General features: G+C 44.4%; 1 protein-coding gene across 1 annotated transcript in view; it reads left to right on the forward strand.

The window, feature by feature from the left end:
- The first annotated feature begins 663 nt into the window (after positions 1–663).
- The window catches only part of LOC124776822 (NADH-ubiquinone oxidoreductase 75 kDa subunit, mitochondrial), a 92,862-nt gene continuing 65,998 nt past the window's right edge, over positions 664–27,527 (forward strand). The window contains exons 1-4 of the mRNA XM_047251978.1: positions 664–803; positions 978–1,142; positions 3,791–3,898; positions 16,458–16,681. Of these exons, the coding sequence (XP_047107934.1) occupies positions 990–1,142; positions 3,791–3,898; positions 16,458–16,681 (485 nt within the window). The 5' untranslated portion in view covers positions 664–803; positions 978–989. The remainder of the gene's footprint in view (positions 804–977; positions 1,143–3,790; positions 3,899–16,457; positions 16,682–27,527) is intronic.

The following is a 27,527-nucleotide window of genomic DNA, read 5'->3' on the forward strand; positions in this document are numbered from 1 at the left end:
CCACATTGATTGTTCTGAAGGACGTAAAAGCTGTCAACGGACAGGTCGCAATACATCCGTTAATTGTTCTCATGCGAAATGAATTCAGTTTTTGAGAAGTAGGTGACCCTTGAGTCGAGAAAATAGCGGCACGAGCTATACTCGGGCGCGGTCTTCTGAATACAGCGCTGTGGTCCGAGTTATGCTCGAGCTTCGTTGCCAAAGTGTAAAACGATTCTCGATTAAGAACATCCTCGATATAGGACTGTTACATCACACATTAAAGGGAAAATAATGATACGAACGATAAAATGTGTTTGATTTATTTGTAGTGATAATATGTAATTAAGCAAGAGTGAAATGTATCGAAACACCACTATAAACATAACAAATGAATATATATTTTCTAAACACGCTAAATAAATTATGCGGCTGGCTAAATAACTGGGCAGTTAGAGGCCAAATAATTAGAAATAAAAGAAAGGCCTGCCTTGTAGTGAACACCATATCATTCGGTATTGTCGAATACATGTTCGTTCTGTGAACACGGAGACTGTCCGTACAGTTCTAATGATTGCACAGAGTGGGTGGGTGTAGATGGATTCCCATTATTTTGTTACACTTTTTCAGCATACAGCTGGAGGGGCGAAAGGAATGTGTCTCACGATAATCAAATTTATGGTTTCACTTTGAGTTTGCTGGTCGATACTTGATATTCGCCTTGTAGCACTGTGGCCAACACTGCGACAGAATCTGGTGAATTTCTGACCTCTGTTGCAGTATCGGCAACCTATGCTGTGGAAGGTGTAGGTTGGGTTGTCGGGGTACGAAATAGATTTGTTAATGGTGTTTGTTATTCGCATTTGCTTGTAGATAACATTATGTGTCATAACATTGCCTCATATTACTTCAATATAAAACGCAGCCCTCGTTTATGTTGTTCTAGAAACATACGAATCTGATCCATTTTGTGATATGCGTTTGTCTCATTTTCATAGGCCGAACTGAAAATGTTGCGATTGCCGGTTTCACGGGTTCTTGCCCTGCAGAGGCCACAGACGGCCTCTTGTATTAGAGGCACTGCTAATAAAGCTCCAGAAAAATTGGAAGTTTTTATAGATGATAAACGTGTGCTTGTGGATCCAGGAACAACTGTCCTGCAGGTCTGTATGTTCATTTCGTTTTTCCGACTACTTGTAGAACTTTCCTCAGAGCAAGTCTCGTACTTCGAAAGTCTGTTTTTAAGTGATGGGACAGTTAAGTCCAATGAACACTGCCATTGAATGAATGGCAGTAGAGTTGCTCGTGAAATTAATTGTCTCCCTTGGTTTATGCCTGCGTATTTATTTTGTTGCAGTGTACGCCAATCATTCAGCAATTATGCCCACAAATCCTTTCGAAGTTGTCCATAAACTACTTGACTTGCCATAATACATATTTTATACACTCTTGGAAGTTTGTCATTCCTACCATAACTTAATTTTACTCCTACGCAAAAAGGAAAAAAAACATAACATTTTCACCAAATAATGGTTGGTGATAGGTGTGTAAAATATTTTTTTCTGGATGTTTTTTATTCTGTAAAAGAGGTTCTTACATGGACCCTTTTCAGATGTTGAAGTTAAACCTAGATTAAAGTAAATGAAAATATAAATATGACGCATATGTCTATATGGGGTCAGCATGTAGCCATACATTACACTGTATATATTGTTACTGTGAACCAGTTGATATGTTACATGTTAAAGCTATGTATTGTAGGGATGATTCATGGAAAGTGGAAATAATCAGCTGTTTAAAAGAGTGAGCCAATTACTTTGTTTAAACAGCATCCATTGGCCTCTGAAGTCGTATTGAGTGCTGTGTATCAGCCCAGAAAAATACTGGCTACCAAATGTGAGTAGTCCCTCTTGTCATTGTTATGGTACTACCCAGACTGTGAACACTTGTGAACTGTAGGCTATGCATGGAAAATGTGTGTTTACTAGGTCTCAGAAGGGTGAAAATATTGAATCACAGTCATAGTTATACTGAATAACAATGGAGAAAAACTGTTTTGGAAGGTTTGTCAATCTGTGAAGTGTGCTAGGTTGTGTTCTGTGAGAAAGTCAGTTCTGTTATTTGGTTTTGAGTCTTGACTAATAACTCAGTTTTTTAATTTTCATGCGTAAGCAACACAGTGTGCACTTGCTACTAAGTCAAAGTATTCGTTTTTTCTCATGTTAATCTCCTTCCCTTCTTCAGTTGGCTGAATTTGGATGGATGATTATTTATTTCAAGATTTGTGTCTTATAAGTTTGACATTTGTGTTGTAAATTTTTAGATTTTAGCCAGAAACGTGATACTGCACCGTGGACCGACAGACTGATATTTCCATGATCGAGGTACAGATCTAGAGACATGACAGGTGGATGATATCACTAACAACATGATAACATTAGGAAAACGAAAAGCAAAAATGTAATGGGACTTCTGTGGGATTGAGGGCTTTTGGGTGGCAATGTTCTTGTTATTAACACCATGAAAACTGTTAAAAACTGAAAATAATATATTGGTGGCACTGGTAACAAACTAATCTGTAGCAGTGGCAATACAAAACTTAAAAAAAAAGATTAAGTAGTGCCAGATGATATCCAATGTAACCTTTGCCGCACTGCTACACTACATGATATCCAATGTGTAGCTGCACTGCTACACTACATGTTAGTCTGGCATAAAATGATTCAAATGGCTTTGAGCACCATGGGACTTAACCTCTGAGGTCATCAGTCCCCTAGAACTTGGAACTACTTAAACCTAACTAACCTAAGGACATCACACACATCCATGCCCGAGGCAGGATTTGAACCTGCGACCGTAGTTAGTCTGGCACTACAAATTTTTTTGAGTTTGTTACCGGTGCCACCAATAAAGTGCAGAGCAAAACAGGAATTATCATACACGCTTGTCACCTCCATCTAGGACTACATAGGTGTAATATACCACATGAACCAGCCACAATAACTAAATGACGTATTGCTAATAACATGGGTGACATAATAGTTGTAGTATGGAAATAAGAATATAGTGTCACAGATTCAAAATAAATAATCTAGAAATATGTTTCTGGGAGCAAAAGTAGTGGTCGTTGGTACGTTATATCTTCCACAAGTATTTGATTTGGAAACAAAGAATATGGTAATCTAAAAATTACTACTGCACATGTGTCTTGAAACTATGTGCAATACTCAATGTAAAGTGATATCTTGCAGTGTATTTGTGATAGGGATGCTACTGTGGAAAACACTTTGAAAATGGAGATTGATAATTCTGACTGTTATTCTGTTTTTTCTGTACGATCTAAACCTGCTACAAACTTCACAAAGAAGTTTTTATGAATTCATTCTGTACAGTGGAAAAGTACTTAGTCCTGCTGCAACACATTAATTACCCCAGGCTTTGGAGTACTATAGGCACAGTGCAACTAGGCTTTTTTGTGGGAGCAGAGGATTGTTCTAAGTTCAATGGCTTTGGCGTGTAAGGATTGTTGTCAACTGTAGCTAGGAAAAAATGCAGCATGTCATGGTAATATATCAGTGCAGTAAACATTGTGAATGCAATGTTGACACCATCATGGAATGCAGGAGGTGGCAGAGCATGTGCCCCTCTCTCCCGCACAGCCCGTCCTGTATGCTAGGCGATGTTCGCATGCTTGCACTCCCAACATCCCTGCAAAATCTGCCGACCTATATTGTATGCATAATATGTTGATATGTTCATTTGAAAATATCAAATAATGTGCATAATTGCATTGTTATGTTCTTAATAACAGGCAGCAGCTATGGTTGGTGTAGAAATACCAAGGTTTTGCTACCATGAGCGATTGTCCGTTGCGGGAAACTGCAGAATGTGCTTGGTAGAAGTGGAGAAATCCCCAAAGGTATGGACATGCAGTTTATTCTTCTAATTATTGATATTTTTTTCCTTGTGAATGCTGTTGATCTGTCTACTTTTTTAAATACTGCATTCTACAACTTTATCAGTAATAATACAATTATTTACAAGCATCAGTAATGATTTGTAAGCGGTATTGTGCCCATAAGAAAAGTAAGAAATACTGTTTGTGAAAGGACTCTTGTATTTGGCACTATATCAACCCTCCTTTTTTCCCCACTGCCTTCTGGTGTTGGTTAATATGAAAAGTACCACATTGACTGTGATTGAGATCCGTTTTAAACTATAGGTCTTCCTATAAATGATTAAGTAAGTAAGTTTATAGGTGAGAGGAAGGCAAAAGCATACCACCTCCAGTAGGAGCATACATAGTAAAGCATTGTAGTGGTTAAGCCAGCTGATGACAGCTTTACTTTGTGTTTTTAAGGATAAAGAGTATATCACATTTGTGGTGAAGGATGGCCTCAGATGAGAAACTTTAATCTAAGTATATTTATGAAGATAATGTATTTCTCAGCAGTTGTCACGCAGCAGCAGAAATAGTTTGTGTCTACATATACAACTACATACATACTCCACAAGCAATCATATGCTGTATGGCAGAGGGTACTCTGAACCACTACGTGTAATTTTGTTTCCTGTTCCACTCGCAAACAGAGCGAGTGAAAAATGACTGTCTATATGGCTCTGTACGAACACTAACTTTCCATATCTTTGTGGTACTTACATAAAATGTATGTCGGCAGCAGTAGAATCGTGCTACAGTCAGCTTCAAATGCTGGTGCTCTAAATTCTCTCAACAGTGTTCCTCAAACAGAATGTCGCCTTCCCTCCAGGGATTACCACTTGAGTTCTTGAAGCATCTCTGGGGTCGACAGAAGCGTCCGATCCAACGCGTCGGCTTTGACCCGTGACGTAAGGGTGTTGTGTGTGACGTCATGACGGCGCGGAGTTTGGTTTGAGTGTGGCTGTCTCCAGTTCCGTTTTATCTTATTTTATTTACTTTTCTGATCTGTTCGTTCTATCTCGTAAGATTTTTTAAAATTTACAAACACTTATTACTTATTTTAATTATCTGTTTCCTCGAGTTTCTGTTTTAGTTTATTATATTTATCTTTGATCTGTTCGTTCTATCCCGTGAGTTTTTTTTTTTTTTTTTAAAGACAAAAAACACTAATCAGCTACTGAAGCATCTTTATCTTCTATGGGTTGCAGGGGTTACGACCCCTGGGGAGGTGGGTCGGTATTCATGCATGGCTGTCTTCACTTACACGTTGTAGGTACGCAAGGCGTCTAAATTTGTTTATATTTAGTTTGCCCCCCACCCAAAACACCCCATTTCCCGCGCTTGTCCCGTTAGTGTCATTAGGCTTCTTGTGGAAAGTGTGTGTGTGTGTGTGTGTGTGTGTGTGTGTTTTGGTTTCCGCCATATTTGTGACGTCATGGGTCAAAGCAGACGGGTGGGATCGGACGCTTCCGTATTTCCCATCTCTGTAATACTTGGGTGTTTTTTGAATGTACAAGTAACAAATATAGTAGCCTGCCTTTGAATTTCTTTGATCTCTTCCATTAATTTGACATGGAGTGAAGTCAAAACACTCAAGCTGTACCCAAGAATGGGTTGTACTAGTGTCCTATATGCAGTCTCCTTTACCAGTGAGTCACACTGTCCATAGGATTCTTCCAGTAAAGTAAGAAGTCAAACATTCGCCTTCCTAACTACAATTCTTACATACTCGTAATATTTCATAACACATTGCTATGTTATGCGTTTGTATTTAATTGATGTGGCTGTGTCAAGCAGCACACTACTAATGCTGTATTCAAACATTATGGATTTGTTTTTCTTACCCATCTGCATTAACATATATTTTTCTACATTTAAAGCTAACAGCCATTCACCACTTTTTGGCAAGTTTGTGCTTGGCTACCACGGGCCCCCTCTTTGTAGCATCTCTTCTGTTTCCGTGCTGGATATCTATCCTGCTATTCTCTACCCCCTTCCTTGTGCAACATGTCTTGGATATTTTTGAGACTGTTTTGTAAAGTTGTGGTAGCCCATTATTGGAGCAGTCCCTCGTCTGTTTTTTCCTTCTTTATTTAGTCTTCATCTCCTCCCCTTCCTCTACTTCGGTGTTTGAGGTCTCGTTTTGTTTCTTCTTCCTCCCTGTGCACTACGGAAGACCAGCCCAAGCTTTTGATATGCAACAGGTGACCGGGTAATGCGTAATTCCCAGCCGCGAGTTGACAAGTTGAGTTTGCATGTTCCCAGTGGCAGCTTGTAAGTATACATTCCAGGTGTTCACAAATTTTTAAATTCAGAGATACATGGGAGTGTGAGATTAGTAGAATCTGCTGTGTAACAGTTATGCGTATCAGCATATTTATACAACTTCAAATGCTGTCAATAATAATTATAATAATAATAATAACAACAACAATAATAATATGCAAAATCTGTCTGAAAAACAAGAAAAGTTTTGTGGAATTTTGTAGTTTTATACATAATTAAGTACAGCTTATGGCAAGAACGAAATAATGTTTAAGCTTTTACTACTCTCTGTTTCGCTTTTTTGTGTATGTGGGACTTTTCATGCTTTTTTTTTTTTTATTTTGTCGGGCAAATGTAAAAGATCCCTAATACAAATATTAGTTATCAAGTTAACTTTCAGGCAGAAAATTAGGCATTCCTACATTGCGTTCATACAACAACTGACACTTATTATACACTTATTTGTTAAATGTTGGTTTGTAGTCACGCTTATCTGATTTTGTCACTTTCTCAGACAATGGATCTGGTTTGGGTGGCCCTGTTTCTTTGTGGCTATATTTTGCCTCTAGTTTTGTTTTCTACAAGCACTTAAAACAGACTCAACAGAGTTCAAGTTGACACTGCACTGGAAAGCCAGCTGGTGCACAGTAAACAGCCAACTCCAAACGCAAACTGCCATTTGCAGAAGTGATTACGTATCTACCAACAAGGTCACTTGACTAGAATACAAATGAGGTGCTGATACCCATAAGGGCCAAAAGCACACCGTCTTGTACCATGCATTTAAGTGAATATCAGAGAAATCAGTGAGACAGCTTTTCGTGAATGTTCGTGTGTATGTACAATGTGGACCTACAGTGGAGATAAACCTGATTCACCATAAGATCAACAGATGTCACAAGCCTGGATAAATGCTACAGTCTCACAGCTGATGATGATATGCTTTGTGTTTCTCAGCAGCTCTAATGGATTACTGTACGATAAAATCCAAAACTTGATATGCTGTATCTCATTCAGAATCCCACAAAATAGGTTATTCTATCAGTATAACTATGATGATCGATCTAATTTTACTATATAGAGAGTGAACCGGTAAATCCGAGGAATGTGCTACTGTCTAGTGGGATTTATGCCAAGTGAATGGGGGGAAGAAGGCTGCTGCAGTGTGCTGTCACCTACTGACATTGACATAAACTTGTGGTTGAGTGGTAAGGGCTAGCTGTGCATGCTATGGACCGTGCACGTTGTTTATCAAATATGCATGTATTTGGCCCGTAAGGCAATTACGTCATGCCATTTGCTGCAAACTTAGTGCCTAATTGCTCTCTTTTTCTCACATTTGGTCGAATAATGCTTTCATCAAAGATTAAGGTAGGTTATGAAGTCATCAAGATCTGACAATACATTCCAAGCCTGATGTGTTGCTACCAGTGTCAATGTTATAACCACACTCGTGTATCCTGTCAAAAAATCCACCGAATGTTACTTGTGGCAGAGATGCTCATGAAGGTGATTGCCCATCTCCTTCTCCCCACTTTATCAGTTGTAATGGCGACCATGCTGCCTCGTTCTGTATCTCAATGAGTGGGCCATGAAGCGAATCTTGGTGAAGGAAAAGTACCCTGCTCTATTATTGGCAAATTTTTGGCTAGTCAAAAACCCTGCATTTTCTATCTGGCACCTTTAGTACCATTCTTGCTGTGCCTTGCCAGGGCCACACAGTCTTGCGATCTCCAATTCAGTTCTGCAGTTATTAAATCGCCCAGTATCGTGGTAGCACCCCCGTTTCCTTCTCCTACAGCTGCGCAACAAGCTATCAAATCGTTGCCCCCAGCAGTGAAATCACTTGCTACAAACCAGCAGGCCGGAAAGGACAAAAGGAACACTCTTGCGAAGACTTTTTATGTCCCTCCAGGCAACAAATATCTGAGTCTTCATCTACCAACTGTGAAGGCTTTAAAAAATCGAACAAAAGCAGACGATCTTCTCCTTCCATGCTCGAAGATCCTCTTCAGTAATGTTGCTGTGTGATCCCGTCAAATGGTTGACCTACATTTTGTTGGTGTGCATCACCTAATGTTTCTTTGCCCTAGAATCTGTAGGCCAAGCCAGGGTGAATGCTGACACATCCATAGATTTTGTGGAACAAGATCCTCCAGCCTCTGCACCCTGTAGCAGTGATTCTTCGAAGGCTAACAATCAGCATCCACTGGGGAAACTGCCCTTTGTTTGTTCCCTCCTCCCCATTCCCTGATATGACACTTCTCCAATGGAAAATTAGTAGCATTAGATCCAAAAAGGAAGGATTGCGGCTGCTCTTGGAATTGCAGCATCCAGTTGTTTTCTGTCTTCAAGAAACGAAATTGCATCCTCATGACAGCTTTGACCTCGTTTCCTCTTCTGCCTGAGAACAACACTCTGTCTCATGGGTGAGTCGTGCTGCTCATTCGGGATGACATCTGTAGCCAAACCATCTCCTTGAAAACCCAGCTGCAAGCTGTTTGTCTGTATTTTCCTTCCTCCTTTCACCTTTTGTCTTTGTAACATCTACATCCCTTTGTCTTTCGAAGTCACTAGGACAGATTCACTCCAGCTTATCGGTCAGTTCCCTCACCCCTTTTTGCTCCTCGACAACTTTAATACCAGAACAAGTTTCAACTTTAATACCAGTTGTCCCCTTTGGAGCTCTTTGAGAACTTGGCTCAGAGGTTCCCTCTTGGCTGACCTTCTGAATCAACTCAACTTCATCTGTCTTAACACTGGAACATCCATGTTCCTTTCAAACTCCATGCACACTTGTTCCCATTTGAACTTCTTGTTCTGCACTGCCCAGCTTGCCAGTTGTCTTGAGTGGTCTGTTCTCTCTGACATGTACTTGGGCGACCATTTCCCTGTGATATTTGTTTGCTGACACCTACCCCACCGGCACCCCTATTGGTAGCTTTCTAAAACAAATGGAGGCTTTCCTCCTCCCTGGTGACTTTTGATGAGCAACAGTTCCCCAGTTGTGATGACCAGGTAGAGTATCTTAGAAACATTATTCTTACTGACGCAGAATGTTCCATACCTCACATCTCATCTTTACTGCACCTTGTCACAATCCTCTGGTGGACTGAAGCATGCTGCGATGCAATTAATGTGCAGAGATGTTCTCTCTGCATTTTTAACTACCATCATAGGATGGTGAACTTTTTCAATATAAACAATTGCATGCACAGTGTCTTCCCATTTTTCGGGATAGCAAAAAAGCTAACTGGATTTCCTTTACTTGTTGTTTTAACAGTCCCACTCCCCCTTTCATTGAGTGGGGCAATCTGCATCGGCTCTCTGGGACTGAGGTTAATTCCCCAATTTCCAGCCTGACTGTAGCAGATGATGTCATTGTGGACACTATTGCTGTCTCCATCACCTTGGGCCACTTTTTTGCGGAGATTTTGAGCTCCACCTACTATCACCCTGCCCTTCTCCCTCGGAAATGAGCGGAGAAAGTGCGGGTGATGTCCTCCTCCTCTCAGAATCGTAAATGCTACAATGCCGCCTTAACTGTGAGGGAGCTTGACCGTGCTCTCACCTCATCCTGATCTTCCGACTCAGGGCCAGACAATGTTCGTGTTCAGATGTTGCAGCACCTTTCTCTTGCAGGCAAGCATTTTCTCCTTCATATGTACAATCTTATTTAGTCAGATGGCACGTTTCCCAGATGCTGGTGTGAAGCCTCTGCTGTACCCGTACCCAAACCCGGTAAGGACAAACAGCTTCTTTCACACTGCCACCCTGTTTCTCTCTCCAGATGTGTCTGCAAGGTGATGGAACGTATGATTTATGGCCGGCTAATATGGTGGCTCGAGTCATGCAATCTACTAACCACTGCATAATGTGGATTTCATGTGCCACTCTGCAGTTGACCAGGTCTTCACTTTGTCAACCTATGTCATGAACAGTTTCCAGCAGAAATACCAAACTGTGGCCATGTTTTTTGATTTGAAGAAAGCCTAAGACACCTGCTGAGGGACTGGTATCCTCCGTACTCTATACACGTAGGACTTCTTAGACCAGCTGCCCCATTTCTTTCAGGAATTTTTAAAAGAGCATACATAAGGTTTTGGCCTTGTCAGATATCTTTATCCATGAGAACAGGGTGCCTCTAGGCTCCATCCTCAGTGTCATCCTCTCTGTTATAGCCATTATCCTGTTATGGACTATCTCTTGCCAGGAATCTCCAGCTCCCTTTTGATCGACGACTTTGCAATCTGTTGAAGTTCTCTGTGGAATTGTATCCTCGAGTGGCATCTTCAGCTACATCTGAATTGTCTGGAGAACCAACAATGGCTTTTGCTTTTCCACTGACAAAACCGCTTGTACTAATTCCTGGCAGCGCAATGTGTTTCTTCCACCATCTTTACATTTTGGGCCTGGTGCTGTTCCTTTCGCTGAAACTATGTAATACCTGGGTCTCATGCTTGATAGGAGACTTTCTTGGTCCTACCATGTGTCTCACCTGGCTGCATGCTGTACCCGGTACCTCAGTGTCCTACGTGGTATCTTCTGTGCAGCAGATCGGACTGCTCTCCTCCATTTATACTGATCCCGTGTCTGTTTGAAACTATACTATCGGTGTTTTGTTTAGTCCTCTACACATCCATCCATGTTTTACCACCTTAACACAATCTGCCATCATGGAATATGTTTGGCCGCTGGCGATTTTACACTAGCCTGTTTACGAGTCTCTGTGCAGAAGCTGCTGAATTACCACTATGATACTGGCATGATGTCCTCGTCAGTAGATGTGCATGCTGTTTGTCTGTCATGCCTGGCCACCTGTATGGTGCCCCCTTTTTCAGTGACTCCATTGACTGCCATAATGGGGTGCACCCTTCTTCTGTTACCTCCCAGAGTTTGCTTTCATCTGCTGCTCCGGCAGCTTAATTTCACTTTACTTGCCATGTTCCTGTTGGGGGTGAACCCTTCACCACCTTGGCTTCGAGCGGCTGCCCATGTTTATCTTGACCTTCACTCATTTCTCAAGGATGCTAATCAGGTTCAGACTATGGCGTAGGTTTCTTAGTAGTCAGTGTACACAAAGGTGCTATCGCTAAGACCAACCACGGTGCCAGATGTGCCTTCGTCATTGGCACCAGCCATTTCTGGTATCGGCTTCCTGAGCACTGCTCAGTATTTACAGCAGAGCTCTTCACCCTCTATCAGGCCACCCAGAACATATGGTGACACAGGCTTTTTAATTGTCACATGCTCTGATTCTCTCAGTGGGCTTTAGAGCGTATGTGTACTGCACACAGCCCATCACATAGTGCAATGGGTCCCAGAAGGCTCCCACTTGCTTGCTGTTGAGGGAGACACTGTGATGTTCACATGTGTTCCTAGTCACTTTGGTTCTTCCGGAAGTGAGGCTTCCTTTTGAAGATCTCCATGTTGCTATATGTCAGCAGATTGTGTCACTTTGGCATCGCCACTGGTCTTCTCTTCATGAGAAAAAGCTCCGGGGAATTAAACCTCTCCCACTCTCCCAACTGCTTGGCCAACCTCCTCCCCTTTTTAAACACTTATCTTCCAGTGTATGTTTGCTTCCTGAGTTATAGCCATCCTAATGAACGACACATGGGCTGTCAACAGTGTTTTACTTTTTATCCATCATTGCAATATGGCAGACATTTAATACTTGGTTCGGAACCTCTGCTGCTGTCTCTATGGCATATTTTGTGCGCCTTTCTCCAAGGGGAAGTCCTTGTTTTTAGCTCTTTCCTTCCGTCAATTGGGGTTAACATGCAGTAGCTTTTAACTTCTTTTGGTTATTGGTGTTCTAAGTTTATGACATGGATGCTTATGACTTCGGTTGTTTTTGTGCCATAAAAAGAATCTAGAAATTTCGTCTAAGTCATCTTGTATCGTCCTACAGACATTCCGTGATGTCACCTTCCCATATATCACAGCATCTTCAGCAAACAGCTGCAGATTACTTCTCGACCTGTCCACCAGATCACTTATTTAAGAAAATAACAATGGGCCTATCACGCTTTTCTGGGGAACTCTTGATGATACTGTTGTCTCCAATGAGCACTCACTGTCAAGGACAACATCTGCATACTGTTAAGAAATCTTTGAGCCATTCTCATACCTGGAAACCTATTCTGTATGCTCATACATTCGTTAACAGGTTGCAGAGTGGCATTGTGTTAAGTGCTTTTTGGAAATCTAGGAATATGGACTCTGCTTGTTGCCCTTTGTCCATAGTTCAGCAGGAATTGCGTGAGCAAAGGGCAAGCAGAATTTCACATGAGTGATGCTTTCTAAAGCCACACGCTGATTTGTGGACAGAAGATTTTCTTAATTTTAGATAACATTACTGGGAAGCAGTAATCTGTCAGTTAAGTAAAATTAGTAAAAGACAATGTCATTCGCACAGTCCTTCGTTAAAAATCTCTAGTAGTAAGCCGTCTTCAGATAATGCACCATCTGGCAGATGATGATGATGAAGATGATGATGATGATGATGATGATGCTTGGAACAGTTGTGTGATTCCAGTCACTAAGCTGCAGTTTTGATAGAATTGACTGAGAGGATATCTTGGGAAAAATTCACAAAAGAAGAAGAGAATTTTAAGGATGACAAGATGATGATATACTACACATTAGACAACAGAAGGAAGCAGAAAGAAAGTATTTCTGGAAGAAGTAGGTTTGAAAATATGGAAAAAAATACTTTCGAAATATGTGTGAAGGACAGAATGGAACAAATAAATTGAATGAAGTAGAGGGAGATGAAAGAAATAACATGATTATGGAAGAAATAGAAAGAGAAGATTTGCAGATGTTGGATGTCGAGGTAGCTGTGTTAGAAATGAAAAATGACAAAGCTCCTGGAGCAGATATCGCAGTGGGAATGTTCAAATTCATAGGACATTTTGGAAGTCAGTGGCTGCATAGAATAATGAGGATAGTATGGACATATGGAGAGATTCCTGATGATTGGACAAACCTAAATATTTTACTTATCTTTCAGAAGGGTAACAATGCAATCTTTGAGAACTACAAAGGATCTGCATTATTGTGCCATTCATGAAGATTTATGAAAAGATAATCTTACAGAAAACTAAAAACAAGACGGATCCTTAATTATGAGAACAATAACAAGGATTTTGACGTGGAAGATCAACTGTAGATGTCATATTTGTAGCTAGGCAAGTAGTAGAAAGGAATTGGGTAATTTGATAAGACATTGTAGTTGTGTTCATAAAGATAAAAATGGTTTAAGACATTGTTACAAGGGAAGAGATATAATAAGGTCTGAATAGATTAGTATGAAAATGAATAAACATCCTCTTGGAACTGCTGATGTTTGTAAGCAGTAATGATCCTGTAATACAGCTTTGTGGTAATCCTGAAATTATCTTTACTTCTTTCAATTTCAGCCTGTTAGGTATGTCTTTTTGGCATTCTATTTGCAAGAATGTCCTGAATGTAATTCAAAATCTGTTCTGAATTGCGGTAAGGGTATTTTTTGTTTATTAAATGACAATATGGAACTATAAGGGGCGTTCAAAAAGAAACGAGGCGGAGGCATAATTAATAATTATAGAAACTAGTAGCTGTGTGTTAGAAGTATTGACCCTGGCTGTTGAAACACTTGTCCCACTATGACACAAGGTGGTGAATGGCTGTCTCATAAAATTCCCGGGGCTGCGATGTTAACCAGTTCCGCACGTACAGCTGGACATTGTCTGCCCCTCCCAAAGCCTTTTTAAGGGGACCAAAAATTGCATAATCACAGGGAGAGAGGTCTGGACTGTATGGAGGGTGGACGAGAACCTCCCATTTAAATTTCTGAAGGACCGCCGCGACTGTGTTGGTCATATGAGGCTTTCCATTGTCATGGAGCAGAATGACTCCATGGGTGAGATCACCTGGTCGTTTTGATTTGATCGCTTGGCGAAGGGTGGTCAAGGTTTGCGAGTAATGCTGGGCATTCGCTGTTGTCCCATGCTGCAGGAAGTGAATCAGAAGGGGGCCATCTTGGTCAAAGAAGAATGTCAGCATAGGCGCAAATAATTTACCTCAAACGGTGATGTCCAACTGTAGATGTGGAATTGGTTAACTTCGCAGCCCCGGGAATTTTATGAGACAGTTATTCGTCACCTAGTGTTACAGCGGGACAAGTGTCTCAACAGCCAGGGTGAATGCTTCTAACATACAGGTACTGCTTTCTGTAATTATGCTTCCAGCTCGTTTCTTTTTGAACATCCCATATATATTGGAATACCTCCCAAAAGTCCAGAAACACAGCATTAATGTGAGCGCAGCAAATTGTATGTCAAGACTGTTTGTGTAATCCATGCTGATTGTTACAGAGATTTTTCATTCTCAAAAACATTTAATGATTGAACATAACACGTGGTCCATAATACCACATTAGAGTGGAGTCAGTGATGTAAGTCTATAATTATGAGGGTAAATAAACGTAGGGGTTGGCACCTCAGTGCAGATTGTAGCACTTAGTCATAATGTCAACAGGTCTAATCATCACAGTGAAATAAGCAGACACTTAGGAGATCAGAAGCACCAAAGTTTTAAGTCATATATGATTACTAATATTTTAAACGTTGAAGAGGGAACACACCCCTTTTTATTTTCTTTAGACAATCTTCTAAGTTTATTAAGTTGTAAAGTTGTAAGTTAAAGGCATAATCATTTCAGATTTATTTGTTTATTTGTGAAGAAGAAACTGTTTTGCCTTTGTCTTAATATCAAATGTGTTATTGAACGTGCAGGAGTGACAAAACTCTTTAAGTAGCCACATTAACGTGTTACTTGCAGGTTAAACAAATATTGTTAGGAATTTAATACTCTGTAAAGATGAGTGTGTTTATGGTGAATAACGAACACAGATATTGGTGTCTGTCTCTCGCTTCTACATTTGTGAATGTTGTGTGGGATGAGAAGATTACTTTTATATTTCTGAGTGTGGTAAATGAACTGTCAGGGTTAGTGAAATGTGTGAGGATGCTGGATAGTTTAATAATATCATGACAATGGTGTGGAAGAATAAAACTTCACTACAATTTCAAAAGCAGTTAACTGACGAAAATAAGTTAATGAAATCAAACTATCTTTGATCAGGGATAGTATGGCCTGATTCGTGAAGAAATTCTGTGAGTATTATAGTGACAGAGGTGGTCAGCTGCTACAATGGGTGTTAGAACTGGGTAGATTGAGGGCAGGATGCCAGTAATCCACCACTCAAGGTGAGGGTAGTAGTGACATGGTGAATGTGTGCCTGCTAGGTGTCAGGGAAACACTGTTGGAAAACCATTCATTTATTACTGAAGATGACATCTGTAATCAGATCACTGCCCCAGAGAGCCGTTGCCCAAAGGGCACAAGTGGTACACCCCCAGGTGAAGATGATGCTGTGATCAGAATAAGGTTCATGGCCACTGGCAGACAGTGGGGAGGAAGTGGTGGTACAGCACCAGCGACACCTCAAGGCCACCGACCCAACAACATGGGAATGCTGCGTTAACCACACACTGTGTCAGACCCTGGAGAGGATGGCCAACACATGCATAACATAGCTGGAGGACCTGCCCAGAACAAAGGCAGGCAACAAGAATTTTGCCTGCACAAGTGATGATGGTTAAATATTTGCACGATCTGGGCGAAAGCCAGGGACCTTCAAAGTGGAAGCTGAAATAGGCCCTTCAGGTGGCTCACATATACTCATCATCTGAGATGTGCTTCAGGGAAGTATTATGTTACTGTTACTCTGACTAAATGCTGTCAGTACATAACTGAAGTTGTTTATTACACACACACACACACACACACACACACACACACACACACACACACACACAGGTTAGGTTAGGTTAGGTTAGGTTACACACACACACACACACACACACAATCCAAGACCAACAATAATATTAGTGCTCAGGATGAAGTTTACAGGCAGTCCATTTCCCCTAAAAGCACAAATGCTAATATGGGTAAGAAAGGAGGAATATTGGAAGTAACATTCAGTATAGCTACACCCTGAATAAAAGTGTGAATGGAGACCTAATTGTAATGCTAAGAAGACTATTAAACAAGAAAGTGGAGCAAAATCAAAAGTATGAAGGGGGTAGTTGACTCGCTCTTTTTATTTTAGTAATGCTCATGTACTGATGGGCACTTACTGGTTCCTTTATAGGTACCACTTTGTAATAGTATATATAGAATTTTAGAGGATATGATATATTATTGTGTTCAATATTATCAGCCAGTGGCGGCCTGTGCTATGCCAGTGATGAAAGGCTGGCGAATCAAGACAAACTCTGAAATGACCCGCAAGGCTCGAGAGGGTGTCATGGAATTCCTGCTGGTGAATCACCCTCTGGACTGCCCCATCTGCGACCAGGGTGGTGAATGTGATTTGCAAGATCAGAGCATGGCGTTTGGAAGTGATAGGAGTCGATTTGTCGACATAAACTTCTCAGGAAAGAGGTAAGTATTGCATTAATTTTATATAATTGTCATATATATATTGTAATAATGTGTGGCAATGGAAACAACAAATCAGAGTGAGGAAAGGTCGCTACTCGTATACAGTTAATTGATGGATCTTGCGTAAACACACAACAGTTCAGAAAAATTTGCTGGCATTCACACTACAGCCTTCCCACCCCACCTCCCCCCTCCCCATTCAGTTAGATGCCCCCCCCAATTCTCTCCCTCCCCTCCCCCCTCTCGCCCCCTCCCCTATCTCTCCCCCTCCTCTCCCCCTCCCCCTACTCCCTCACCCCCTCCCCCTTCTCCCCCTCTCTCCCTCTCCCCCCTCCCCCTCCCCCCTCTCGCCCCCTCCCCCCTCTCGCCCCCTCCCCCCTCTCTCCCCCTCCCCCTCTCTCCCCCTCCCCCCTCTCTCCCCCTACCCCCTCTCTCCCCCTCCCCCCTCTCTCCCCCTCCCCCCTCTCGCCCCTCCCCCCTCTCTCCCCCTCCCCCCTCTCTCCCCCTCCCCCTCTCTCCCCCTCCCCCCTCTCTCCCCCTCCCCCCTCTCTCCCCCTCCCCCCTCTCTCCCCCTCCCCCCTCTCTCCCCCTCCCCCCTCTCTCCCCCTCCCCCCTCTCTCCCCTTCCCTCTCTCTCCCCCTCCCCCCTCCCGCTCCCCCTCCTCCCTCCCGCTCCCCCTCCTCCCTCCCGCTCCCCCTCCTCCCTCCCGCTCCCCCTCTTCCCTCCCGCTCCCCCTCTTCCCTCCCGCTCCCCCTCCTCCCTCCCGCTCCCCCTCTTCCCTCCCGCTCCCCCTCTTCCCTCCCGCTCCCCCTCCTCCCTCCCGCTCCCCCTCCTCCCTCCCGCTCCCCCTCCTCCCTCTCGCTCCCCCTCCTCCCTCTCGCTCCCCCTCCTCCCTCTCGCTCCCCCTCCTCCCTCTCGCTCCCCCTCCTCCTTCTCGCTCCCCCTCCTCCCTCTCGCTCCCCCTCCTCCCTCTCGCTCCCCCTCCTCCCTCTCGCTCCCCCTCCTCCCTCTCGCTCCCCCTCCTCCCTCTCGCTCCCCCTCCTCCCTCTCGCTCCCCCTCCTCCCCCTCCCCACCTTCCCCCTCCCCCTCTCTCCCCCTCCCCCTCTCTCCCCCTCCCCCTCTCTCCCCCTCCCCCTCTCTCCCCCTCCCCCTCTCTCCCCCTCCCCCTCTCTCCCGCTCCCCCCTCTCTCCCCCTCCCCCTCTCTCCCGCTCCCCCCTCTCTCCCCCTCCCCCTCTCTCCCCCTCCCCCCTCCCGCTCCCCCTCCCCCCTCCCGCTCCCCCTCCTCCCTCCCGCTCCCCCTCCTCCCTCCCGCTCCCCCTCCTCCCTCCCGCTCCCCCTCCTCCCTCCCGCTCCCCCTCCTCCCTCCCGCTCCCCCTCCTCCCTCTCGCTCCCCCTCCTCCCTCTCGCTCCCTCTCCCCCCTCTCTCCCTCTCCCCCCTCTCTCCCATCTCTCTCCCATCTCTCTCCGATCTCTCTCCCATCTCTCCCCCCTCTCTCTCCCATCTCTCCCCCCATCTCTCCCCCCTCTCTCTGTCTCTGTCCCCCCCCTCTGTCTCTGTCCCCTGCCCGTTGCACAAATTTTTCAGGACGTTTGTGCTTGTTGCATTTATTTCAATAGAGCTTTGTAAGTATCTGAATATACAAGATATCCATTTATCTTGACCACCCAAAATAACTGTCCAGATGCAAATTACAAAATGTTTCAAGCAAATGTTCTTTAGCTGTCAGGGGGCCATCAATCAGCATGATTGCCTTCGTTGTAGCTTTGTCTTTTACAGAGAGATGAACAGCGATATGACTTATTTTAAATGGCACACTGTATTTTTTATCCGGTAATTCATTTCCTCTCCGAAAGACATATTCAAAAATGTATCACAGTGTACCATTGACTGAAACACAACATTATTAATTACATAACACAACATTGACTTTGAGCCCGGGATCACAAACTCTTCCACTTGCTGAAGTTGTCAGAAAACAAATGAAAATCAAGTAAAAACATAACACAAAATTGACTTTGACTCTCCTGTACCATTGCCCAGGAGTAGAACATTCAGATGTGCCCTGGACACTGATACACTGGTGCACTAGTTGATATTTTGCCTGCTGAAGAGAATTACAAGCAAACATGATATGTTCCTGCATGTCCTCTGGAGTTGTTGTAATATCCCTTAACGTTGAGGGGGTGACTGTTCTCATAGACCAGAGGAAGGCAGAGGCCTATGAAACTACTGTTGTGATCAAACTAACATTTGAGTTGAGTGCTGCTCTTCACCGATTTCCAGTTCTGTGACTTGTAAGCAAATTATTTATAAACGTCACAAGAAGACGAGAAAATGTCTGTCGGAAAGGTGGGTTCTTGTCAGGATGTCGCTCTCTGTACTCGCATTCGGGAGGACGACGGTTCACTCCCGTCTCCGGCCATCCTGCTTTAGGTTTTCCGTGATTTCCCTAAATCGTTTCAGGCAAATGCCGGGATGGTTCCTTTGAAAGGGCACGGCCGATTTCCTTCCCAATCCTTCCCTAACCGGAGCTTGCGCTCCGTCTCTAATGACCTCGTTGTCGACGGGACGTTAAACACTAACCACCACCACCACCGTGATAGACAGCATCTTTAATGCACACCCAAAGAAGAAAGTCCAGAGGATTTAAATCAGGAGACCTAGCAGTCCAAGTAACTGTTCCTCCTTGACCAATCCATCTGGCAGGATACCTTCAGTACAGAACATGACTTGCACGCAAGGCATTATGTGCTGAACATCCATTGTGTTGATACCACGTAAGCATTCTGGTTCTTAGTGGCACTTCATCCTGAAGAGGAGGAAGAATTCGTCTGAGGAAGTTGGCATATGCTCTGCTGTTTAGATTACCATTGATGAAATAAGGGCCGATAATTGTAGTACCAAGCATCCCATACTAGACGTTAACTCTCCATTGATGCTGATGTTCCACCTGTCTAAGCCATCGTGGGTTGTCGCTGGACCAATAATGCATATTCCTTGTATTTACCTTTCCTTTGTTTGGGAAGGAACATGTGTCGGTAAATAGAACGTTGGAGAAATAGTTCGGGTTGGCTGTGCCCACTGACAGAACTGTACATGACTCTGGAAATCATTCCCATGCAATTCTTGATGTAGGTGTACATGGTAAGGATGGAACCAGTGGCATGTAAGAATACGATTTATACTGGTTTTAGGAATACCAGTCTCGTTTTCAAGCTGTCGTGTGCTCACATGTGCATTCATAGCAACGGTAGCAAGAACAGTAACTTAGATAGCTTCATCTGTGCGAGTGCTACGACAATTGCGTTGTCGTGGATTGAACCCTCCCGTTTCCTGAAACGTCACAAGAAGACGAGAAAATGTCTGTCGGAAAGGTGGGTTCTTGTCAGGATGTCGCTCTCTGTACAGTTTTGCTGCCTGCGTAGCATTTCGCGTACCTTCAACAACAATAATAAACGAAAGGTAATGTCAATGCAGTTTGTAGGAAGGACAGCCTTTACTGTACACCTACTATACACAGCAGTATTTAAAAGGACTAAACTACTGTACTAAATGTACCTGTACAGAAGTAAACAGTATTGGAATTACTGTTCTGCTAACTTACATTCCCCATAGATGAGTAGCATTTCTACTTTCTCTTCGTTGGTGTACTTTCTGCTCAGACAACTGTTCAGCTGACGATGGTTGTCAGAATGATGGGTGTACATTCTACTTATGTTTACATTTGTCCTCTGTCAACATCAGCATGTGGGATTGTTTCATTACCCGACTACCTGCACTAAACGCTGGGTGCGTCAACATCAATGTTGTGTTATGTAATTAATAACATTGTGTTTCAGTGAATGGTACACTGTGATACATTTTTGAATAGGTCTTTAGGAGAGGAAATGAATTACCGAATAAAAAATATAGGGTGCATTTTTAAAAAGTCATACCGCTGTTCATATCTTTGTAAAAAAAAAAAAAAAAAAAAAAAAAAGCTACAATGAACGCAATCATGCTGATTGATATCCCCCTGACGGCTAAAGAACTTTCGTAATTTGCATTTGGACAAACAGTTATTTAGGGTGGTCAAGATAAATGGGACACCCTGTATATCAAGTTATAATTCCAAAAGTTTGGGATTTAGGCTTCTGGTGCTCTTGGAAATTTTTCTACACATTTAATACGAGTTTTACGATTGGCAGTGGTGTCTTTAAAACTTTGAGGTTGTACCACAGTTCATATTCAACATCAAAATGTAAGTATCCCTTAACGTTGAGGGGGTGACTGTTCTCATAGACCAGAGGAAGGCAGAGGCCTATGAAACTACTGTTGTGATCAAACTAACATTTGAGTTGAGTGCTGCTCTTCACCGATTTCCAGTTCTGTGACTTGTAAGCAAATTATTTATTGTTCTGCGCCAACTGTGTGTGTTAACATATTGTTAATTTAAGTTGTTCTCTTTGCTGGCAGCCCAACAACTCCATTGAATCTGTATTATGAAACGTAGAGGTCGATATACTGTTGTCTCCTTCTGATTTATTCCTTATGATTGGGAATGGCATGTTTAAAACTGGTAAGACATTATTTTGAGGAAGGAGATTTGCAATGTAGAGGGAAGGAGAACAAGGGCCATTTTTTGATAAATGATTGATCATTCAACCTATAGCCAGTACACAGATGTTATGTGACACCCATATATGGTTTTCCTACTGTTGTAATGTTGTACGGATACAGTATCAGATGTAACATTCCTAATTTTATTCTACTTCCACATGAAGAGATCCACAACAACACTGAGCAGTAGAAAGTCTCAAAACTATAGAACACATCAATATACAGTTTTGTAGGTGAGCAAACAATAATTAATAAACGTAAAAGAGGCTGAGGGCCCGGCACGCCGGCCTTATATTGGGTTATTGTGCACATGGCGCAGTGCTTGTTGCTTGTCTGGCTTTGTTGAGAGGTGAACTCTGTAGGCTAGCCATGGAGGCACTTGCATCACTCACTGTTTGGTTCTGTGTGCTTGCCATGCTATAAAGTTACAACTCTCCTTCTCTCATGGGGAAAAGTGTCCACTGCGGAGATGTCCATGTCTTCATCGGTAGTTGACGACTGCTGGAGCAGTTATTGTGCTGTCACAGGAAAATCCGGTCTGAAATGCTGCAAGGGCGGGCAGGCCATGAGAGGTGAGAGGCCATAAGGGAACACTGGCGGCGGCGGCGGCGGCGGTGGCGGTGGTGGTGGTGGTGGTGGTGGTGGTGGTGGTGGTGTATCCGTACGCACATCCGGGCAGGCACTCAGCAGTGGAGGCAGCAGAGAAGATGGCTGTGCAGTGACAGGGGCTGTGGAGATGGAGGCAGCCTGACACTGACTACTCCACCTGGTGGCGGTGAACCCAGAGTGAAGACAGTGTCAAAGCCAGAGGAGAAGTGCCCCCCCCCCCTCCCCCCTCTCTGCGGGTCTGTGGGTTAGAATAGGCCCGAGGTATCCATGCTTGTTGTAAGAGGTGACTAAAAAGAGTCTCTCGCTTTTCGGCCCTATAATTTCAGGTCCCATTTTATGATTTGACCTGCCACTATCCAAATTTTACAGAGGTGCAGGCTATATGGGGATGGACACCTTCTCCATAGTGCCGTTAGATTCGATCTCCTGAACCTCTTGTCATGGTTTTACATCTCCAGCTGCAATTCAACTATTTGGGTGAGGACACTTTCCGGGGTATGCCATCTTCTTCCATTTTCTCCTGTCCTCTATTGCTCCCATGACAGAATTGATTTCTCTGCACGCAATATCCAGCATGGTAGCCAGTCTGTTGTGGTGGGGCCGTCATGTACTCATTTGGTGCTCGTCCCCGGGCCACACAGGGTTCGCACTGCTGGTGCCCGAGCTGTAAACTCCCTACATATGCCAAGGAGTAGAGGCCTGTCTTCCTGGGGCATCAGGACTCCCGGCAATGGCCATCATGCCAGGTGGCCTTTGCTGAGGCTGGGTGGCGCCCGTGTGCGGAGCACCTGATTGGAATGGGTGGCATCAAGGCAGATGACCCACAATGAAGCGGATTAAGTCATCTCTTGCTGGTGACCGTACGGTGCCAGCAGTTTCTAAGAAGGGTAAGATCGAGTACAATGATGACAGATACGACCTTAAATTGTTTCTCTCCCTCACTGCACCATGGGAGGAACGTAGGGCTACAGAAAGAAGAGAGCCATATTCGCCTCGGTATGCGACCTCCTGTTACAGTCTGACTACTAGCTCCACGCCAATCTGGAACGGCGGGGTTTTCATTTCATCTGGCGCATTTACAGGGGACCCAGAGACAACAGGGTTGGTATGGGTGCCTTCATCTTGGCCTTTGAGGGCGATTCATTGCCGAAAAGGTCAAGGTGTTGGTTTACTGCTGTGACATTAAACCATACGTCCCTCCTCGTATGCGGTGCCTTAAGTGCTGGAAATTCGGGTACATGTCTTCCCACTGCACTTTCAATGCCACATGTCAAGACTGCAGATGTCCACTGCATCCAGATACTCCGTGTGCCTCCTCCCACTTGTATCAACTGCGGAGAGCAGCACTCCTCCTGCTCGCCAGATTGCACAGTACTCCAAACGGAGTGGAAGGTCATGGAGTACAAGACCCTGGACCAGTTTACTTATCAAGAGGCTAAACGTAAATTTGAACGACTACACCCCATTCGGTTGATGTCCACATATGCTGTAGCTACATTACCATTGCCATCACAAGTAGCCGTCGTACCATACTTTGTGCCAAGAGCAGAGGGCCCTCCGGAATACATCTGCCCCCTTGGTGGTAGGGAGAAAATCTTCTTCCGTTGCTCCCAAAGTACCTACTTCAGGAGCAAGCCCCCTCCCCCCAAACGCAGGGGACATTGGTCCGCTCCCCCCAGCCAGAGAAGCAACAGCCTCCTCCAGCTCCTCTCTCTTCCAAGGTCACCACCAATGCCATAGCAGCCACTAGCCAGTGGCTAAAGGAACCAAAAGCTGCTGGACGAAGAGCTTCATGGTCTTTCTCAATGCCTGAAGCTACTTCGGAGAAGTCATCCCAGCAAGCCCCTAAAGAGAAGTGAGAAGGCAAGCAAACAAAGAAGTCTGCCAAGAAAAAGGCCCGCCCTAACAATTCTGCACCTGCGGATGAGGTGGAGATATCGGCGTCCCCTGAGGACCTTGATCTCACTGATGCCTCATCCACAATAGGAATGGATACAAATACTCAATCAGTGGCAGCGGGTGACCCTGAGGTGTAACCTGCCTCCTTGCATGCTTCATGCCTTCCCAGCGTTACGATAACATCATCCTTCAGTGGAATTGGTGCGGTTTTTTCCACCATGTGGCTGAGCTACAGCAACTGTTAAGCTTTACACCTGCTTTCTGCATTGCCCTCCAGGAAACCTGGTTCTCAGCAATGCGGACCCCTGCCCATCGCGGCTATAGGCGGTATTACAAGAACCATAGCGGTTATAATAGTGTGTCAGGTGGAGTTTGTGTCTATGTCCTGAACTCAGTATGAAGTGAACCTGTGCCCTTTCAAACCACTCTTGAAGCTGTAGCTGTCAGGATAAGGACGACGCAGGAAATAACTGTCTGCGCCGTATATCTTCCTCCAGATGGTACAGTACCCCTGAACGCATTGGCTGCAGTGATTCATCAACTCCCTAAACCTTTCCTACTTTTGGGAGACTTTAATGCCCATAAACCCTTGTGGGGTGGCACTGTGCTTACTGGCCAAGGTAGAGATGTCGAAACTTTCCTGTCTCAACTCGACCTTTGCCTCTTAAATACTGGGGCCCCCACACATTTCAGTGTGGCTTATGGCACTTACTTGGCCATTGATTTATCCCTCTGCAGCCCAGGACTTCTCCCATCTGTCCACTGGAGAGCCCATGATGACTTGTGTGGTAGTGACCACTTTCCTGTCTTCCTGTCACTCCCCCAGCACCATTCTCCTCGACATACTCCAAGATGGGCTTTAAACAAGGCAGACTGGGAAGCTTTCACCTCTGCTGTCACCATTGAATCTCCCCCACATGGTACCATCAATGTGGTAGTTGAGCAGGTCACTAAAATGATTGTTTCTGCAGCAGAAAACACAATCCCTTGTTCTTTAGGGTGCCCATGGCAAAATCGCTGAGGCCATTAAAGAGTGTCGGTGAGCTCTACAGCGCCATAAGCATCACCTTTCCCTAGAGCACCTAATAGCCTTTAAATGGCTTCATGGCCGCGTTCGTCAGCATATAAAAAGACTGAAACAGGCATGTTGGGAGAGGTACATCTCGACCATTGCGTGCCATACATCATATTCCCAAGGCTGAATGAAGATCAGACGAGTCTTTGGGTGCCAGACCCCGACAGGTGTTACTGGCATTAACATCAATGGTGTGCTATCTACCGACCCAAACGCAATTGCCGAGCACTTTACTGAGCACTATGCTCAAGCCTCCGTGTCAGAAAATTATCCCCCAGTACTTCATACCCTCAAACAGCAGATGGAAAGGAAAGCCCTCTCGTTCACCGAACGTCACAGTGAACCCTATAATGCTCCATTTACAGAGTGGGAGCTTCTCAGTGTCCTTGCACATTTCCCCGACACAACTCCTGGGCCAGATCGGATCCACAGTCAGATGATAAAATGTCTCTCGTCCAACTACAAGTGACATCTCCTCATCATCTTCCACTGGATGTAGTGTGATGGCATCTTTCCATCTCTGTGGCGGGAGAGCACCATCATTGCAGTGCTCAAACCTGGTGAAAACCTGCTTGATGTGGATAGCTATCAGCCTCAGCAACATTCTTTCTAAGCTGTTAGAACATATGGTAAGTGGACGGTTGTGTTGGGTCATGGAGTCAGTTGGCCTACTGGCTCCATGCGAGGGTGGTTTCCGCCGGCGCCGCACTACCATTGATAATATAATTTCCCTTGAGTCTGCCATCCGAACAGCCTTTTCCAGACGCCAACACCTTGTTGCTGTCTTTATTGATTTATGAAGAGCCTTACAACACGACCTGGCGACATCATATCCTTGCCACATTATATGAGTGAGTGGCATTTCTTAGGCCCACTCTCGATTTTTATCAAAAATTTCCTATTGCTATGTACTTTCCGTGTCCAAGGTGGTGCCTCCCGTAGGGACAGTGACCTTGGCAGTGATGGTCGACTGTTTGCATGCACTTACGATGCTGTCCACGACAGAGAGACAGCAACCTTGGTGGTGATGGATGACTGTTGGTATGCAGTTATGATTCTGGCCAAATCCGCAGGCCCAGACAGTGGAGCCTGAATGGAATTGCTGCGAGCTGAATGCTGGCAGTGGCCAGGTGTCAGTCGGAGCACATGACACAGTGTAAGAGGCTGGTGCCCCTGAAGCAGCTCTGCCGGGCTACAGTTGCCAGCTGGAGTGAACCTATATGAACTCAAGAACCTATCGAGGATATCCTCTGGAGTACATTGAATGATCTATTTTTCTCATGTGGGTTGAAAGCTTCTCCATAGGACTGCAGGTGAAATGAAGGAGCCGTAACATACTGGATGCCACTGTTCGTATAAAAATCTTCAAAATCTTGAGACACAAACTGTGGGTCATTGCCCATCACAAACATATATGGCAATCCTTGTAAGGAAAAAATCTTTGAGAGCATAGCTGCTATGGACATGGATGGGCAACGAACCACAGAAGGAAATTTTGAGAAAGGATCAGCTACTACAAGCCTAAAGGAGTTATGGAATGGACCCAGAAAATCGGCATGTATATGCTCCCAGGTTCATTGGGGGGGGGGGGGGGGGGGGCACGGCAAGAGAGAGGCCTGTGATGGTGCTTGGTGGGTGGTGCATTGTGGACAGGCTGTCACAGTGTGCATGATCTCATTGTCAGTATCTGGCCAAAACACCCAAAAGGTCCAGGTGGCGAAGGTGCATGATCTCCCACTGCAATGCGAATAGGATCACAACCCTACGTGCCGGCTCTTCAGTAGCTAACTAAGAGGTGGTGGTGGAGAACATAATAACTATGCAAAAGATCCAATGCACAGCCTGGTGGTTTGTCTGGCCAGCAGTGGTGGGCAAATGGAACAACCTGACATAAGACAGTACCTGCTGTAACAGCTGCCAAAATCAGAGAGCAGTTAATGGGAAACCGTCCACTGTGATTTGGGCTTGGACTTCTAAATGGAAACACAATAGTCATCCTTATCAGATACTGGATCAGAGCAAATAGGCAATCGACAAAGAGCATTCACATCAGTATGTTGTACCGTGGGTTGTAAATTAATTTTGTAGTTACAGCATGACAAAAACAGAGCCCAACATTGCAGGCGATGGGTTGCTTTGTCTGGTAAAGATGCCGAAGGATTGTAAAGAGAAACCAGGGGTTTATAATCAGTAGTCAAATGAATCTTAGAACTGTATAGGAAATTATGAAATTTTTGAAGTGTGTACACAATAGCAAGGGCTTCTTTTTCTAGCTGAGAGTAGCACTATTGCACTTGATTCAAAGTTTTGGCAATGTACACAATGGGGCATTCAGAACCATCCACATATTTGTGTGTGAGAATGACTGAGTGTCATACTGGGAGGCAAAACAGGGTGTTGGCCTAGATGGAAGGTAACCAAGCATGGTGCAAAGTGTAATTTTGACCATAATAGGGTGCAAACACAGCCACAGGTGAATGACTAGTGAAAAGTAACATCTGCACATACGAGAACATGAAGTGGCCGGGCCAATGTGACTGCACCAATGTGACTGCACCAGGAAGAAATTTATGGTAACACACAGTCTTTCTGATGAAGGTTTGCAACTCTTTGACATTGGCCTCGGCATGCTAGCTGGCTTGGAGTCGGCATGCAGGACTT

This window comes from Schistocerca piceifrons, chromosome 2 (genome assembly GCF_021461385.2).
Source record: "Schistocerca piceifrons isolate TAMUIC-IGC-003096 chromosome 2, iqSchPice1.1, whole genome shotgun sequence".
NCBI classification, from domain to species: Eukaryota; Metazoa; Arthropoda; class Insecta; order Orthoptera; family Acrididae; genus Schistocerca; species Schistocerca piceifrons.